This window comes from Equus caballus, chromosome X (assembly GCF_041296265.1).
Source record: "Equus caballus isolate H_3958 breed thoroughbred chromosome X, TB-T2T, whole genome shotgun sequence".
NCBI lineage: Eukaryota > Metazoa > Chordata > Mammalia > Perissodactyla > Equidae > Equus > Equus caballus.
In genome coordinates, this window is record NC_091715.1 from 78,251,234 (window position 1) to 78,267,531 (window position 16,298).

Consider the following 16,298-nt stretch of genomic DNA (forward strand, 5'->3'; position numbering starts at 1 on the left):
AAAGAAAAAAAGGACTTTGACTTCAACACATAGCTGTCACCATATACTAAAATGAACTCAAAATGGATTATAAACTTAAATGCAAAACCTAAAACTACGAAACCTCTAGAAAACATAAGAGAAAAAGATAATCTTTGTGACGAGATTAGGCAAATATTCCTTAAATAGGACACCAAAAACACAATTCATAAAAGGAAAAAAATCATTAATCAGACTTTATCAAAATAAAGAACTTCTGCTTTTTGAACGACACTGTTAAAAAGAATGAAAAGACAAAGTATAGACCAGAAAAAAATATTTGCAAATAACATATATGGTAAAGGACTTACCATCCAAAATATATGAAGACTCTCAAAACTCAATAAGAAAAATAACAACCCAATAAAAAATGGGCCAAAGATTTAAACAGACATTTTATCAAAGAAGATAGAGAGATGTCAAATAAGTGTATGAAGAGATGCTCAACATCATTAGTCATCAGGGTAATGCAATTCAAATCACAACAAGGTACCACTACACACTTATCAGATATCCAAAATTAAAACTAAACTGATCATACCAAGTGTTGGCAAGGATGTGGAGCAAATGAAACTCTCATATGCTGCTGGTGGGAAGGTAAAAATTATATAACCACTTTGGAAAACAGTTTGACAGTGTCTTTAAGATAAGTTAAAACATACACCTACTATACAACCCAGTCATTACACTCATAGGTATTTAACCATAAAAAATGAAAACACATGTACATACAATCACTTGCACATGAATGTTTGTAGCAGCTTTACTGCAATATCCAAAACTGCAAACAACCCAAACATCCATCAACAAGTGAATGAATTAACAAATGGTGGTAAATCCATACACTGGAATACTACTCAGCAATAAAAATGAATGAACTACTGATACATGCAACAACATGGATGAATCTCCAAATAATTACTCTGAGTTAAATCAGCCAGATAAAAAAAGAATACATAATATATGACTCAATTTATATAAAGTCCTAGAAAATGCAAACCAAACAGTGATAGAAAGCAGATTCAGTAGGGGCAGGGCAGGAGGGAGGCATCACAAAGGGGTACAAGAATACTGTTGGGGATGATGGATAAGCTAATTATTTTTGATTGTGATGATGCTTTCACAAGTGCATACAAAATGTCAAAATTTATCAAAGTGTATACTCTAATATGTGCAGTTTATTATATGTCAGTTATTCCTCCATAAAGCTGTTTTAAACATGAATAAATTAGACACTACTCACAGAGGAATTTTGGTAGCTTGAGTAGCCAAAGTCCTAGGTTTGTCCCTATCTACTTCACCCATTTATACTGATCTTGTGCCTAAGAGAATAATGAGTAGCACACTGAGATGATCTAAATGACAGGTAGACAGAAAATGTCATTAACTGGCACATCCATTATATACTATGCAATGAAACAAACAGAATAATTACCATTTAAAATTTCTATAGGAAAAAGGTAATTAGCAAAAGAACAAAAACGATTTTTGTTAGTTTTGTTTCAATAAAATATAGTGAAAATTTACAGATACTCACTTCTTTGGATAATCTTGTGAAGACATCTCCTCCCCTGAGAAAATCCAATATTAAATACAGCTTCCCTTCAGTCTGAAAGGCTAATCAGAAATTAGAATGTAATAACAAAACCTTAAAGGTTTAAAAAGCTTAGCATACTTTTAAGTTAATATGTATATTTAGTAATTTCATCACTAAACACTATAAAGCAATTAAGCATTTACTCACATGGTCCATTACTGGATAACATTATTTCAAAATTAAACCTAGTGTTGAAATAGATATAAACCCCTTCCCAGAACATAATCAACCTCGCGTATGGCTTTACACAGTAACTTCTACCACCATCATTTTCCTGATTTATGGAGCATCATGTTCTACTGCAACTGCCTAAACTCTGCCTCCCTGTCTATTGAAATCTATTAATTCTTTCAAGCTCAACAAAAATGCCATCTCCTCTATTAAGCTTTCCTCTATTAAAGAATTCCTCTTTTTCACATTTCCTTAGAGCATCCCCACCCTCCTCCCCATCAGAATTTCTCAGTACTACTTTTGAGATCTCATTGTACTTTATGTCTCTCTTACACTACTTATTCCATTTTGATTTGTACAATTAATTTGTTTACATGTATGTGTTTCCTACTGGTTATAAATTTCTTGAGATCAGAGACTGACCTCTAGAGCCCACTGCATTTAATATAGTGTTTTGCATACAACTGGTGTTTACGGATTAATCTAATAACATCCTGGACATTCAAGGAAGGAGGTCTTTAGATACTATGTTCATTCCATTAGGGTAACGGGAGTGAAAGAATAATGGGTGGGAATTTCTTGAGGGTTTTTTATAGAGATAATTGGGTACATATTTTAAGGCATTATTTGTCAAAATTATCTAAGAATAAAATCAATAGCTACTACTTTTTTAAATCTCAAAAATTTTAAGTGACAAAGTAGACCGTATGAGTGATTTATGATGTATATACCTTTGAATTCCCCATAGAAAGCCAAACTCTGCAATCTCATGCATACATTAAATTAGCAATGGAGCCATGATTCCAACTCAACTGTCTGACTCCAAATTCACCTTCTATTATACCTACTACTCACTAGTATTCCTCTCCCTCCAAATATAAGGAAGAATAACTCAAATAGATTAATAAAACTACACGGTCCTTTTCATTAGAACCAGGAAATAAGATTCATATGCTCATTATGAACATGTTCCAAAACAACAGAATATTTTGAATAAATTATGAAAGTAGTCTATAGACTGAGATCACTGGAGGTACAGCCCAATAGAGTACAGAAATACTACCAGACAAGTAATCAGAAGACACTATCTTGTTACCTTAGACAAGCTAACCAACAAATACAGGAAATACAACTATAAGCTAGATGTTGATTCTTATTTCAGATAAATACATTTTACACAGTTGAATGCATTAAATCAGTTTGAAGTATTTATTTCTTGTTATATTATTGTCTGAAAGGAAAGCTTAATTAAGTAATTCCATAAATTTTAAAAAGAGATTACATACCATAGTGCAATTTAACAATAAATGGATGATTTACTTCCACCAGTATATCCCTCTCCATCTTTGTCCGAACTCTGTCTCGAACTAAAAGTTATAGAAGGGTAGAATATATTACTCTTGTATATAATTTCAGTAGAGATTCTATCAATAATTCTCCAAAAACATAAAAATATAAAATATAACATTATAAGTGTCTAAATTTGCAGTCTATATATTCCTAGACAGTAATTACCACATTCTCAGAAAGCCAGCAAATTCAGTTTAGACCTAGAGATGGGTTAAAGTGACATAAACTAATATTTGGCTAATATGCATTTATTATATGTTAGCCTCTAATTGCTCAAATGAATTTACTGATTAAAACTGAGCACAGTGTTATTGTTGTCACAGCCTAGAAGATGATGCGTATAAGTGTATGCAGGAGTTTGCACTTTCTCAATATGGAACAGAAAGAACAGAAAAAATTAAGAATCTTGAAATAAAAGAACATAGCTTAATAAAATAAGTTCACTTTGAATTAAATAAAACGTCACTGTTTTTACCATGGTACACTCTCACTAAATTAGGCCATATGCCAATACCAAACCTAGAAATATCACTTACTGGCTAGAAAACTGTAACAATTACTAATGTTAAGAGGAGACTAAATCTACTCACCTTATACAAGCAATATACAGCCTATTTCTTAAAACAAGCTTTACCAAATCCTACTTTAATAAGCTTTCTAATTTTCTACCTTTTAAAGAAGCTTTTTTTAACACCTTCATTGCATAGAGCTGCCCAGCATCAGGACCGGTCTTCTTTCTAACAAGAAAAACCTGATAGGAGAATTTAAAAAAAAAGTAAAATTTTCATTTCAAGCCGTTCTTGCTATACACACATAGTACCATACACATATGTCCTTGCATTTTCTCTAACTTTATAAAGATATACCTTTCCCTATAAATCATACTCTTAGTTAATATTTTCTCACTTTCATTCATTTATAGTAAATCACACTCTTGTACATACTACCGTAGAAAAGAAAATTTTAAAAATAGATGATATGGTCATGGACTTTGAGGAGTTTGGGATGTAAGAGACCAATATGTAAGAGATAAATAACATAACAGAAGACAACTGGAGGGAAGGGAGCTCCTTTTAAGATCCAAGTTCCTTTCTGTTACCATAATAAAGGGCAAACAAACGTGATGACCCTTGTTAATTTGATACCTTCATTTCTACTTCTTTATTGGTTCATTCTAGAAGTTACCAGGCATTTTATTTTCTAATAAGAAATCAGAGGCAATTCTTATCTGTCTGCCAGGTAAAAGAATCAAGATGGCAAATTATCCCAATAAACAAATGAAAGTTAAACCCTTTAAAGTTACTAAGGAAGCTTAAGTAATAATATTTCATATTTTCAAACTCAGATTATGACTCACTAAAACCTAAGTTCCTAAAAAGGCTCAGTTATAAAGATAAATATGAATAGATTGCAGTTTTATGAGTTATTTATTAGTTGAGCTGTTTCATTTTTAAAAATTAATTAGTAAAACTTGTTCACTGCCTCAACCTGCCATCCTCAACAAGCTCTATTCAAGTGTTGCTTAAATTAAAAATGTGATCAAGTTACTAACTTGTTCACATAAAATTCCACATGGGAGAGCTGTTGAGTCACTTTGATCTTGCCTCTTTCCCAAGGTATAGGTCAAAACCCTTTATTCCAGATCTTTTTATGTGATAGTTATATATCAGCCAACTGGGAGGGGTGTTTACTTCAAGGAACCTCTGCTTTCTTCCACCCTGAAAGTAAAGCTCTGGATCAGACCTAAACTCAAGTTTAGAGTTTTCACAATCATCTAAGGTAGTGTTTCTCACACTTTCTGTGAGGGCAAACCAGTCTTTTCCCCTTTCCTCCAATCTGTAGACCACACTTTTTATAAAATATAATCAAAATGAATTATTTAGAAAAATGAAATCTAAATGTCATACATAATACAATCCCATTTGTTGCAGGGAAAGATTTGCCCTGAGCTACCATCTGTTGCCAATCTTCTTTTGTTTTTCCTCCCTAAAGTCCCAATGCATGGTTGTATATCCTACTTGTAAGTCCTTCTAGTTCGACGTGCACTGCCGCCACAGCATGGCTACTGACAGATGGGTAGTGTAGTTCCACACTCTGGAACTGAACCCAGGCTGCTGAAGCAGAGTGCCCCGAACCTTTAACTGCTAGATCATCAGGGCTGGCTCTACAATCCCTTTTTAAACTAATATATTGCACACATAAAATTACTCTGTCAAATTCTATACAAGTTTCTAAATGCTTACTCTCAGTGTCTTACAGTGAACCAGTAGCAAAGAGTTCATACCGTACTTGGTGTAATCAAGAAAATCCAAATAGTAACAAACGGTTGGTTTTCGCAACGTCAAACTATCTTTGGAGAAAAGAAGGGGTTGAACCAAATCATAAATTTTGCACATCATCATTACTTCTGAATCGAAAGAGTTAAATTAAAACTACTACCCTATGTAATTTTGTTGTCTAAGATCTAGTTTGAACTCCAATAAGACTTCCCCAAACAACTTAGAACCCTATGAAAGTGTGTGTCTTGCCACAGATTTCAGTGGATTCATTCCATCGAGTTACTTTTACTGGAAAGGATATTCCTAAAAGTCCGTAACTTTTCACTGATGAAAATGGTTAGGCATTTGAACATAGAGTGTCAAATTTAACATACCTATAGCCTACTCTCAGTGTCCTTTATAAAACAGAAGCATTAAAAAATAAAATTAGGGACCGGCCCAGTGGCGCAGCGGTTAAGTGTGCACGTTCCACTTCTCGGCGGCCCGGGGTTCACTGGTTCGGATCCCGGGTGCGGACATGGCACTGCTTGGCACACCATGCTGTGGTAGGAGTCCCACATATAAAGTAGAGGAAGATGGGCACAGACGTTAGCTCAGGGCCAGGCTTCCTCAGCAAAAAGAGGAGGACTGGCAGTAGTTAGCTCAGGGCTAATCTTTCTCAAAAAAAAAATTAAATTAAATTAATATCCTATAAATGAACAGTGCCAAATCAGGCTTTTTAATCACTGAAGAATATCGTTTAACCTAGGTCAGACAGAATACACACACAACTAGATTATCATGGGGCTCTAAATGTCAAATAAAATCTATTGATCAAGCTAAAGAAGCTATGGACCCAGATGTATATTCTCTTATCCGTTTTTTTCAAGTTTTCAGTTGGCAAACAAGCAGACTTGTACATATTTGTATAGCTAATTTAAGAGGCAGTCTTCATCAGTTTTTTAAACAGTAAATTAAATGACTTGCCACAACACACACACAAAAAGCTTCAAAATTAAGCAAATGGCATTAACCCTAAGCGCTAAAGTGTTCATTGGGTTTTAGTGATAAGGGCAAAGAAATGCAGATAACCAGTTTCCCTTTTCCTAATCAATATCATGTGACCCAAAATGATGACAACAAAGGAGTCATTTCATGAGTGATGACTCTACCACAAGAAGAACTAGCTTTATTATTCTCTTCCTGGAAAGCAGTTCTCAATCTTTTTGGTCTCAGGAATCCTTTACAAATTTAAAAATTATTGAAGACTCCAAAGTGCTTTTTGTTTTTGTGGGTTATATCTATTGATATTCACCATCGTAGAAATTAAAGTAGAAAAAATTAACTACATATCAATTCACTAAAAAACAAACCTGTTACACGTGAGCATAAATACTTTTATAAAGATAACTGTATTTTCTAAAACAAAAATATCTGGGCCCAGCTCTGTGGCCTAGTAGTTCAAGTTCCACACGCTTTGCTTCGGCAGCCTGGGTTCATGGGTTCAGATCCTGGGTATGGACCTACTCCACTCATCAGCCATGCTGTGGAGGCATCCCACATACAAAAAATAGAGGAAGACTGGCACAGATGTTAGCTTAGGGCCAATCTTCCTCAAGTGAGAAAAAAGAGGAGGATTGGCAACGGATGGTAGCTCAGGGTGAATCTTCCTCACCAAAAAAATAATAATAATAATGAGAAAAGTGACATTGATTTATATTTTTGCAAATCTCTAATATCTGGCTTAACAGAAGACAGTTGGATTCTCATATCTGCTTCTACATTCAACCTGCTGCAAGTAAGTTGTTTTGCTTCAAGTACAGGAAGAAAATCAGGACTCACACAGATATGTATTTGGAAGAGGAAGGGGTATTTTTTCTTTTTCTGAGTGAGGAAGATCGGACCTGAGGAAACACCTATCGCCAATCTTCCCCTTTTTGCTTGAGGGAGATTGTCCTCAAGCTAACATCTATGCCAATCTTCCTCTATTTTGTATGTGGGATGCCACCACAGCATGGCTTAATGAGCCATGTGTAGGTCCACAGCAAGTCTTGATGGTGCATAGGTCCACGCCCGGGATCCAAACCTGTGAATCCCGAGCTGCTGAAGCGGAATGTGCAAACTTAACCACTATGCCACTGGGCCAACCCTGACAAGCGGCAGTTTTTTAAAGGTTGGCTGCAATGAAGAATCTGAAACCATATCAATTAACTGTCCATATTCTGCTACACAATAAGCCACTAATCTACCTTACACTCTGAATGAATTTTGTACTCGTGTTTGATTTGATAATATCATGTGTTGGTCATCTCAAAAACATTGGTTCACTGAGTTACGCAGATCATCCAAATGTTGACAGTAGCAATCTCATCAGAAAAGTCTTTTGAGTATTAAGATGTCAAGCTCATGGTGGCATAAAAATTTTCCAAAATTTTAATTTTTCCTTCAAAGCTCAAATTTTATCATTGAGAAAAATAGTTGTTTTCCATGAAATTACAGGCTTACTCCATTCCTTTTTGAGAAAATATCTACCAAATAGCCAAGTTTAAGTAAACATAGTTTGTCAATCATTCTTTCAAGTAAAAATGGTGTTCCATGAAAAAGTGGCTATTTCAGTTCACAACTCAAAAAATCACACAAGTGCCCTGTCTTGAGACAATCACCCTCTTTTGGTATGCAGCTAAAGTTCTTCATGTGTTCTTCTCATTTCCTCACATAACATTAAAAAGAAGTGTACTCAAGGGTTGAGATCTGATAAATTTAATCATTGTTAACACCTCATCAAAGACATTCTTAAGTAAAATTTTCATTTTTTTAAACAGCAAGTGTGTAGCAGTGAAGAATACAATAACTACTGATATAGTTTGGAGTCACTGCCTTGATTGGGCCAAGGTGCCAGAAGTTTTACAAATAGTATCTTGGTATTATTATGAAACAGTTTTTACCTTGAGGAACCCCTGAAAGCATCTTCTGGATGCCTAGGGCTAGACAGGCCACACTTTAAGAACCACTGTTCTAGAACATAGCCCTTAGTAGGGTTTAAAAGAATGGAGTATAGAGAACAATAAGAAGCAATCAAGGAAGAAAGAAAAAACTAGTACAGGCTTTCAGGAAGACACTTGCACAAACCAGTCATTTTTTCCCTAGCTCTTCTAAGACTCACTAGTATCCCAATATGACATCTAATAGAAGCCATCATTAACAGTGTAGCGAAGTAATTGTTTACTTGTTCATCACCTGATTTTGAGGTCTTATGGGTGAACTTTCCTAGCATAAGAAAATATCATCTCACTCTGCTTTCTTCCCATGATCAACTACAGAAGAAGTTGGGTGGCTTCAAACAACTGTATCTAAAAAGATATTAATCCTGATCAGAGAGGTTTCTTTGCAGTCACCCTAACCCAATTCTCAGAAACTGTCCAGAAGAGAAATGAGTTAGTTACTCCAATGTACTTTTCTCTTGGTCATATGGACTTTTATACTTTCCATTAAGAAGTACTCAACAAATGTTTGTTGAAGTGAACTGAAAGATCTCACGGCTTTAACCCTGCCTAAAAAGAAAGGACCAAGCACAAAAAATTTTAAGATGTAAATATATATTTTTAAAACTATCTCTTGGTAGTTAATCAATTACTTAAGAGGGCACGGATCTAATATTTTCAAAAATTCATTTCTAAGTCCTATAGTTAAAGGCTTTACTATCACAAAAGCAAAAAAAAAAGTTATAATCCACAAACTTTATGTATGCTTTGTGTAAATATGACTGGGCATGTGAAAAACAAGGAAGGTTAGTCTATTTCAAACATATTTTAATGTATTTTATTTGACTGTGTTTTAAAATAATTAATGTGAGTTTTTTGGTACACTACATTTCAATTAATAACATTATACTTCGTGTGCTTAAATACAGAATTTTATATGCATCTCTCATGATGATAATGCATGCTTCTTTAAAGTACAATTTGACAACTGACTTTAGTGTGGTTTTTCCCCTATTAAATAGACTATAAAGATATTTAATGTCACAAGGATTTATATAAGCTAAAACTCCATTTATTGCATTTTAATAATGGAACTTTTGTAGAAAAACTTAAATAAGACTGCAGCCCAAAGTTTCTTGGAATTGCTCCTACACTTATCTGATTCACAGCCTTGGCCAAATTCCTGAACAGGTTCAGTATATAACAAGTCACACCCACACAATGCCTACGCAAATGATGTAATACTGACAAGCAAGTATGTTCACATCCTAGGAAGAAAATAAAATAAACCACCTTCTTAATAAATCTTTGGTTGATGAACTCCATCAAGATCACTATTCTGTATTTTAGTATTAGGAATTTTAAAAAAGCTTCTGTAATAGTCTTGTTAAACCAAAGATCCTGCACAGACAAAGCTGAGTGTTCCCTGAATTTAAGGACTACATTGAGAGCTTTTCAGCATGTTGCTATATTTAATGTGAAGACGTTATTGAAGACATTTCATTATGTTATACTGTGTTCTCTGTATGAAGTCCCATGAGAAAAATTTCTCTGGTCTGCTTGATGTGTTTCTACCTTAAAGATATTGTCAATAATCATACAAGTAAATATATCAGTTTCTTTATAATGGCTGCCAGGAAATTTAAGTCTTCATTTTTGTCCTACTTCTAGAAGACTCATAGGCCTTTATGCCATGCGTTTGTGAAGAAAAGAATGCATTCCTGGCTTCATCTAATCTTTCCTGTTCTAATTTTTCTGATTTCATCATCTTCTCCACTTATTTTTAAATTTTATTTTATTTAGCATTCATCTATGAAAGCCTTAAATCCTTTCTGGAACAAAGCTGGATATAAATAAACACATATATGAATAAATATAGACATCAAATGACAAAAAAATACTTTTAGCGGCTTGAAATGTTTGCCTGGTGAGATTTTATTAAAGTCAATATGTATATATTTGGGATATAAAAGTACATCACTGTTCCTCTAAAATTAACATCATAAAAATATAATGAAAAATAGTTGAAGAATATTGTTCTAAAAGAACTTTTAGAAACTTTAAAAAATAAAGGTGTGCAGAATGCACATGCCTACTCTACAGGTCAGTTCTATAAATACCTCCCAACACAATCTATTAAAAGCTCTTCTAGTTTTACTCTCCCTGGAACAACTATTCAAGTCCTATCTCCCTGTCTTCATATATCTCCTGTACCAACTCACTGCCAAAACATAATCCACCCTAGTCTGTCATTTTTGTCCTGAAAGTGTTTCCCTATATTTTAAATATCATATTCTATACAGCATAAATATCAGGCTACTTTAAGACCATTAACATCTATTTTATATTCACCAATACTGCTTTTACAACTGCTGTACACACACTGGGTGTTCAATAAATGTCTTTCTTATAAAATGTTTCAGAGCATAATAAATAATCACTGTTCAATTGACTTATTTTCCCCTTTGAAACTAAATCTTGGCCACCTGAAATTAGTAGTTTCTCCTTATCTTTCTCCCCTTAAATTGTTGCTGCTTTCCTAAAGCAATAATTTTCATGTGCTAGATGTTACACATACAAAAGTCAGGAACCAGACCTATATACTTCTTCTCCAAGAATCATATGCCATTAAGCACTTAATAAACAGTTTTAATAGTAAGTGTTAGAGTTAATCTTACTCAATCTTGCTTTCTCCCTTGAAATTTAAGCCCCTTGGAGGCAGGAGTTTCACATAACCAATACGTCACCCAATACCTACCCTTGCTGTACTTTATACACATACTGCTTTAACAGATAATAGATGAATCCATGCATTCATACATGAATTGATACATACATTTTGACTTCTGTGATAGAGGTAAGGAATATAGATGCAATCACCAGGAGAGAGCAAGCTGTGATCATGCCAGCATGTGAACAGGGAAACAAGGAAGACCTGTTTTACAAAACTCAAACTACCCTGATTTAGGCAGCAAATAAACAGCATGCTGTATTTTGTCCTAGAGAAGTCAATGAGCTCAGGGGATTGGAAAATCTTGATTATTATAGAGCAGTATAAAGAAATGAGACTAAAAGTACAACAGAAATAAAAGGAGTAAAATTAGAGAGTTACCTTTGTGTCTATCCTTTGACAAGTTTAGAAATGGCACATTTATCAGATTTCTATGTGTACACTTTATTGCTAAATGTTTAGAAGAGAAACAAATGTAGAAAAAAGCATTCATTACCTTTCCAAAGGATCCCTGACCAAGAACCTTGAGTAAGTCAAACTGTGCAGGATCTGCTTTCTCATATCCTTCCTTAACATGGTGAGTAATAGGGATTTCTTTAACAACTCCTTCATCCTGTGAAAAGAAATCCAAATAGTCAAATCCAGATGCAACATCTTAGGATTAGCTCCATTTAGAACCAAATATCATACAGAAATTATTTAATACCCAACTCTTTCAACATAGCACAGAGTTTTACAGGCTACTAGTATCCCCATTTCCCTGTTTTCTAACACATAGAGATACATCACCACAATCGTCCCTATTATATAAATTCATGTAAATAGAAGCATATAAAATCTATGCTTCAGCATTCCCTTCCAACTAGCTAGCAACTAAAGAAAAACATCAATAACTAAATGTCCTAAGACTCTAACAGGAGTGTGACTTATGAGGTGGATGCAGAGAAAGTCAAGAGATAGATAAAACTTTGTAAATTATAGGGTATGGCAAAAAAACGTGAACCTCAAGAGTTCTTTTAAATACCATTTCATTATACCTTTTTAAGAAGTCAGTGATATATAAATATTTTAAATGTCCAACTAGCTACATAATTGAAAAAGAAACTGGTATTGACAGACAAAATCTGCAAAGCCCAAACAAATGCTTCCAGGCCATGACTCTACTTTTATTGAAACTTTGTATATAAATTATAAACCAGATTTCCTACCACCTGGGTCAGGCAGAAAGGTAGCCACTCAGGAAGCGTTCCTACTCCTTGATGTAGGACTCTACTCAGCTGTGAAGACTACACTCAAGTAAGCTGTAATTCTAGACTCTACAGAAGCACAGTAGCTAGGATGTAAAAAACCTGAGATGTATTACATATCACAAAATAACAAGAGTTGAGATATATTATCCAACTTTCTGACTGTAATAGAGGAGAAAACTGGGACTTACAGAGTTAAAGTTCACATGACTAGTTAATCAAAATGTGTAGAGGTCTTGGTAGCTTTCCATTATACCATATTAATACTTGTCTGGATAGCAAGAATGTTCTCAACCAATAATCAGTGGTGACTGGTCAAAGTGGGCAAGAAAACAGTCCCAAGAACGCTAGGCATCATGGCATCTAAAACAACTTCCACGCTGTATTAGGTAGTCAGACATTCACTCTCTCAAGAGGAGTATCTAAGCAGAGAAATTTTAGCTTTAGGTATTAGCAATCACTCATCAGAAATGAAGAATCAGCTCTGAAAGTTTCTCCATGGATGTTCTTATATATCAAAATAGCATTTCACCAGATCCTTTTAAGTAGCTATGACAATTAGCTTCCCCTTTTGAAGGGATCTTTTCTTAAAAAGTCAAGAACCTTTGTGAATGCAAATACACGCGCTTTGTAGCTGACATTTTGGAAATATATTAAAGTATGGTGTATCTGCATGCACCTTTGCATAATATGTATACCAAAAGCAACATCAGATTGTATACTGTTATTAATATGGTTAACTGAGTTTTCACCACACATTATGAATATAGTACTGGTCTTTAAAGCATAGAATATAACAAAAACATACTTATTGAAGGTTTTCTCCAGTGGAAGGAATTCTGATAGAAGAGTCAACAGATTAAGTTTTGCTCCTAGCTCTGCCATGCCTCAGCTAAGCAGCCTGGGCCAAATCACAAACCACTACACTTCAGTGTTCTCACATGACAAACAGGTTATGTTAGATGGGTCTTTAAGATCCCCTCCAAGTCTCTCATTCTATATTGAACACAATACAGTATCTTTATGTTTAAGAAGGCACTTCAGTTTCTGCCATGTTTAAGATCATCATTATAAACATGGGTCATAATGACATCAATTTTTTAAAAATGTTCAGAGGTAGGAAACAACTGTACTCTATTCTAGTTAGTTACACTGAACCTAAGCAAGTCTCTCAAATGAAAATGTCTGCCCAATGCCTCTTCTTCTCTTAATTAAAATCCATATATGCCCATCCTTTAAAAATGCTATATGTCTTTCAATTTTCAGCAGCATTACCCTAAAAATTTTCCAACAAAATGCTACTAGATTAGAAAAGACCACTTTTTCTAGTAGACAGCCACCATAGAATACTGTTACACTGTGTCCTAACAACTTATTACCTTGTCTTTCTCTCTCACTACACTGTCAGCTTCCTGAATGGAGGTGTTATCACATTCATCTCTGCATTTCTAATGCTTGGCACAGTACTTGTTTGACTTTATGGAAGCAGATAGCCAATTTCATAAGAAAAGAATAAGGGAGAGCTTATTTTTAAAAAGAAAGACAAATTTGAAAGGTAAAATTAACCAATTAGAAACCTCAAAATTACTTTTGAATATCTTTTAAAAACACAGAAAAACATGTATCCAGAATTTATTTTTTAAAATATATACAGGAAATAGGGAAACAGGAGATTCATTCTGGATAATGAAATTTTGTCAATTTTGAATAGAACTGACTTTGTGATGACAATATTTCTAAATTTAATAAAAGAAGTATTTTTTTTCCTTAGAGTGTGAGGAATAAAATGAACATTTTCCAGATGATTCATGGTCAATATTTTTATTACACTGTGTTGTACTCAAAACAAATGAAGGGCACAATGCTCCCAGTATCTGTAGTTTAAAAAAAATGCTGATATTAACTTACTCATTGGCCATCTGCCTTTTCTAATAAAGACATATGTTCCTAGGCAAACAGCTACTACGCATTATTAAATTATAGCTAGTTTTCCTTTAAGTAGACAGTAGTTTATAATGCCCTAGCTGCAAATAAAAATCCCTTGAATAAATATTTATTCAATATACATGTTTGGTTCCCACCCTCAAAGACTATGGTTCAGTAGAACTAGAGTGGGGTTCAGGCATGTGCATTTTTTAAAACCTCTCCAGATGATTCTAATACATGGTCAGAATTGAAAACACTATTTAGGTACTTCTAAGACATACAGATTTATAAATATAGACATATATGCACACAAATACACACATATACATACACATACACACATGGTTACTTATTACAGAAATATTATATCATTTGTATGCCACTAGCTCTTTTTTACTGTCAAATTATCTGATACTCTCCTGTGTTATCACTTCCAATATTCGTCTTTCTTATTTCATCTGCCCCCCGCCCCATTCTTGTCTATTGCCTAACATTTCTCAGCCTCCTCAGTGCTATTTTTATTGATATTCACTACTAAAAATTTTTTTTGTCATCTGCAACTAGGCTTCCTTTCTCCACCTGGCTTTCTTCTGTTTCTGCACCATTCTAAAAGCTTGAGAGTGGCAGCAGTCTAGCTGGAAATAAGGTAGTAATGAATTTATAAGTAACTCATTTCTTTTTTCCTAAAAGTGAATTATCTTTGAAAAAAATTTCCCTACCCTGGGGCTGGCCCCATGGCGCAGTGGTTAAGTACGCACATTCTGCGTCGGTGGCCAAGGGTTCGCTGGTTTGGATCCCGGGTGCAGACTTACACACCACTTGTCAAGCCATGCTGTGGCAGGCGTCCCACACATAAAGTGGAGGAAGATGGGCACGGATGTTACCTCAAGGCCAGTCTTCCTCAGCACAAAGGGGAGGATTGACGGCAGATGTTAGCTCAGGGCTAACTTTCCTCAAAGAAAAAAATTTCCTTATCCTGGTATAATAAAGTTTTAATATATCACCTTATCTTCCCATCTATACACTCTTTTCTCTTTAATTATTCGTTTACTCAAAAAATCAACAAGAATCATGAAGTACATGTTATGTTATCAGACATTGTGCTATACGCTGGGGATACAGAGATAAAATGTGGACTTGAGGATAGCAAATTTTGTCAGAAATATCATATCCCTTAAGGAAACAAAGAGGTATACAATATATGTTATGGGATGAATTGTGTCCCCTCAAAATTCATATGCTGAACTCCTAACCCCTAGTACCTCAGAATGTGGCTATTTGGAGATAGGGTCTTTAAAGGTAATTAAGGTAAATGAGGTCATTAGCGTGGGCCCTAATCCAATATGACTGGTGTTCTTAAAAGAAGATTAGGAGGCAGAAACACACAGAGGCAAAACAATGTGAAGGCAGAGGGAGAAGACAGCCATCTACAAGCAAATGAGAGAGGCCTCAGAAGAAACAAAACCTGCCAAGATCTTGATCTAGGACTTCCAGCCTCTAGAATTGTGAGAAAATGAATCTGTTGTTTAAGTCACTCAGTCTGTGGTACTTACTTATGGAAGCTGTAGGAAACTCATATATAGTAACTAATCATAGTTGATCTGTGTAAAGAAAGTTGCTACTGTGAAATTAAGATTTAATAACTTTAATAGTGACCACTATTCTTTCCAATATCAAATGACAAATCTGAGACAAGAACGATTGAGTTAGTTTTTTTTGGAACTTCAAAGTAATTGTTGATAAATAGAAAAACTAGGAAGGCTCAACCACAACCAAAACAGTATGCTCTGACCTCTACAATCTGTGACTATCTTTTTAATTCAGGGGGCCAACAATGCTGTAACATTGGAAAAACATACTGACGAAGTAGAAAATGAACTATCAAATACACTACTGCTCCATTCATTTGACAACTGATTTGTTTAGGTGGAAGAAATCACCTGTTAATCAGAAAGAGCAAGAGCTGATGACAATCTATTAGGAAACCATACTATATAACTCTATTATTACAGTTTCATA

General features: G+C 34.5%; 1 protein-coding gene across 14 annotated transcripts in view; it reads right to left on the reverse strand.

Annotated features, from left to right (window-relative positions):
• Positions 1–16,298, reverse strand: part of RPS6KA6 (ribosomal protein S6 kinase A6) — a 169,953-nt gene that overhangs the window by 65,589 nt on the left and 88,066 nt on the right. For 10 of the 14 annotated variants that reach the window (XM_070258662.1, XM_070258659.1, XM_070258660.1 and 7 more), the window contains 4 exons: positions 11,603–11,719; positions 3,806–3,887; positions 3,073–3,153; positions 1,556–1,635 (listed from right to left, as the gene is read on the reverse strand). In XM_070258662.1, the coding sequence (XP_070114763.1) occupies positions 1,556–1,635; positions 3,073–3,153; positions 3,806–3,887; positions 11,603–11,719 (360 nt within the window). Of the gene's footprint in view, positions 1–1,555; positions 1,636–3,072; positions 3,154–3,805; positions 3,888–11,211; positions 11,270–11,602; positions 11,720–16,298 lie in introns of all 14 variants that reach the window. The other 4 variants (XM_070258666.1, XM_070258664.1, XM_070258667.1 and 1 more) reach the window with 1 other exon arrangement.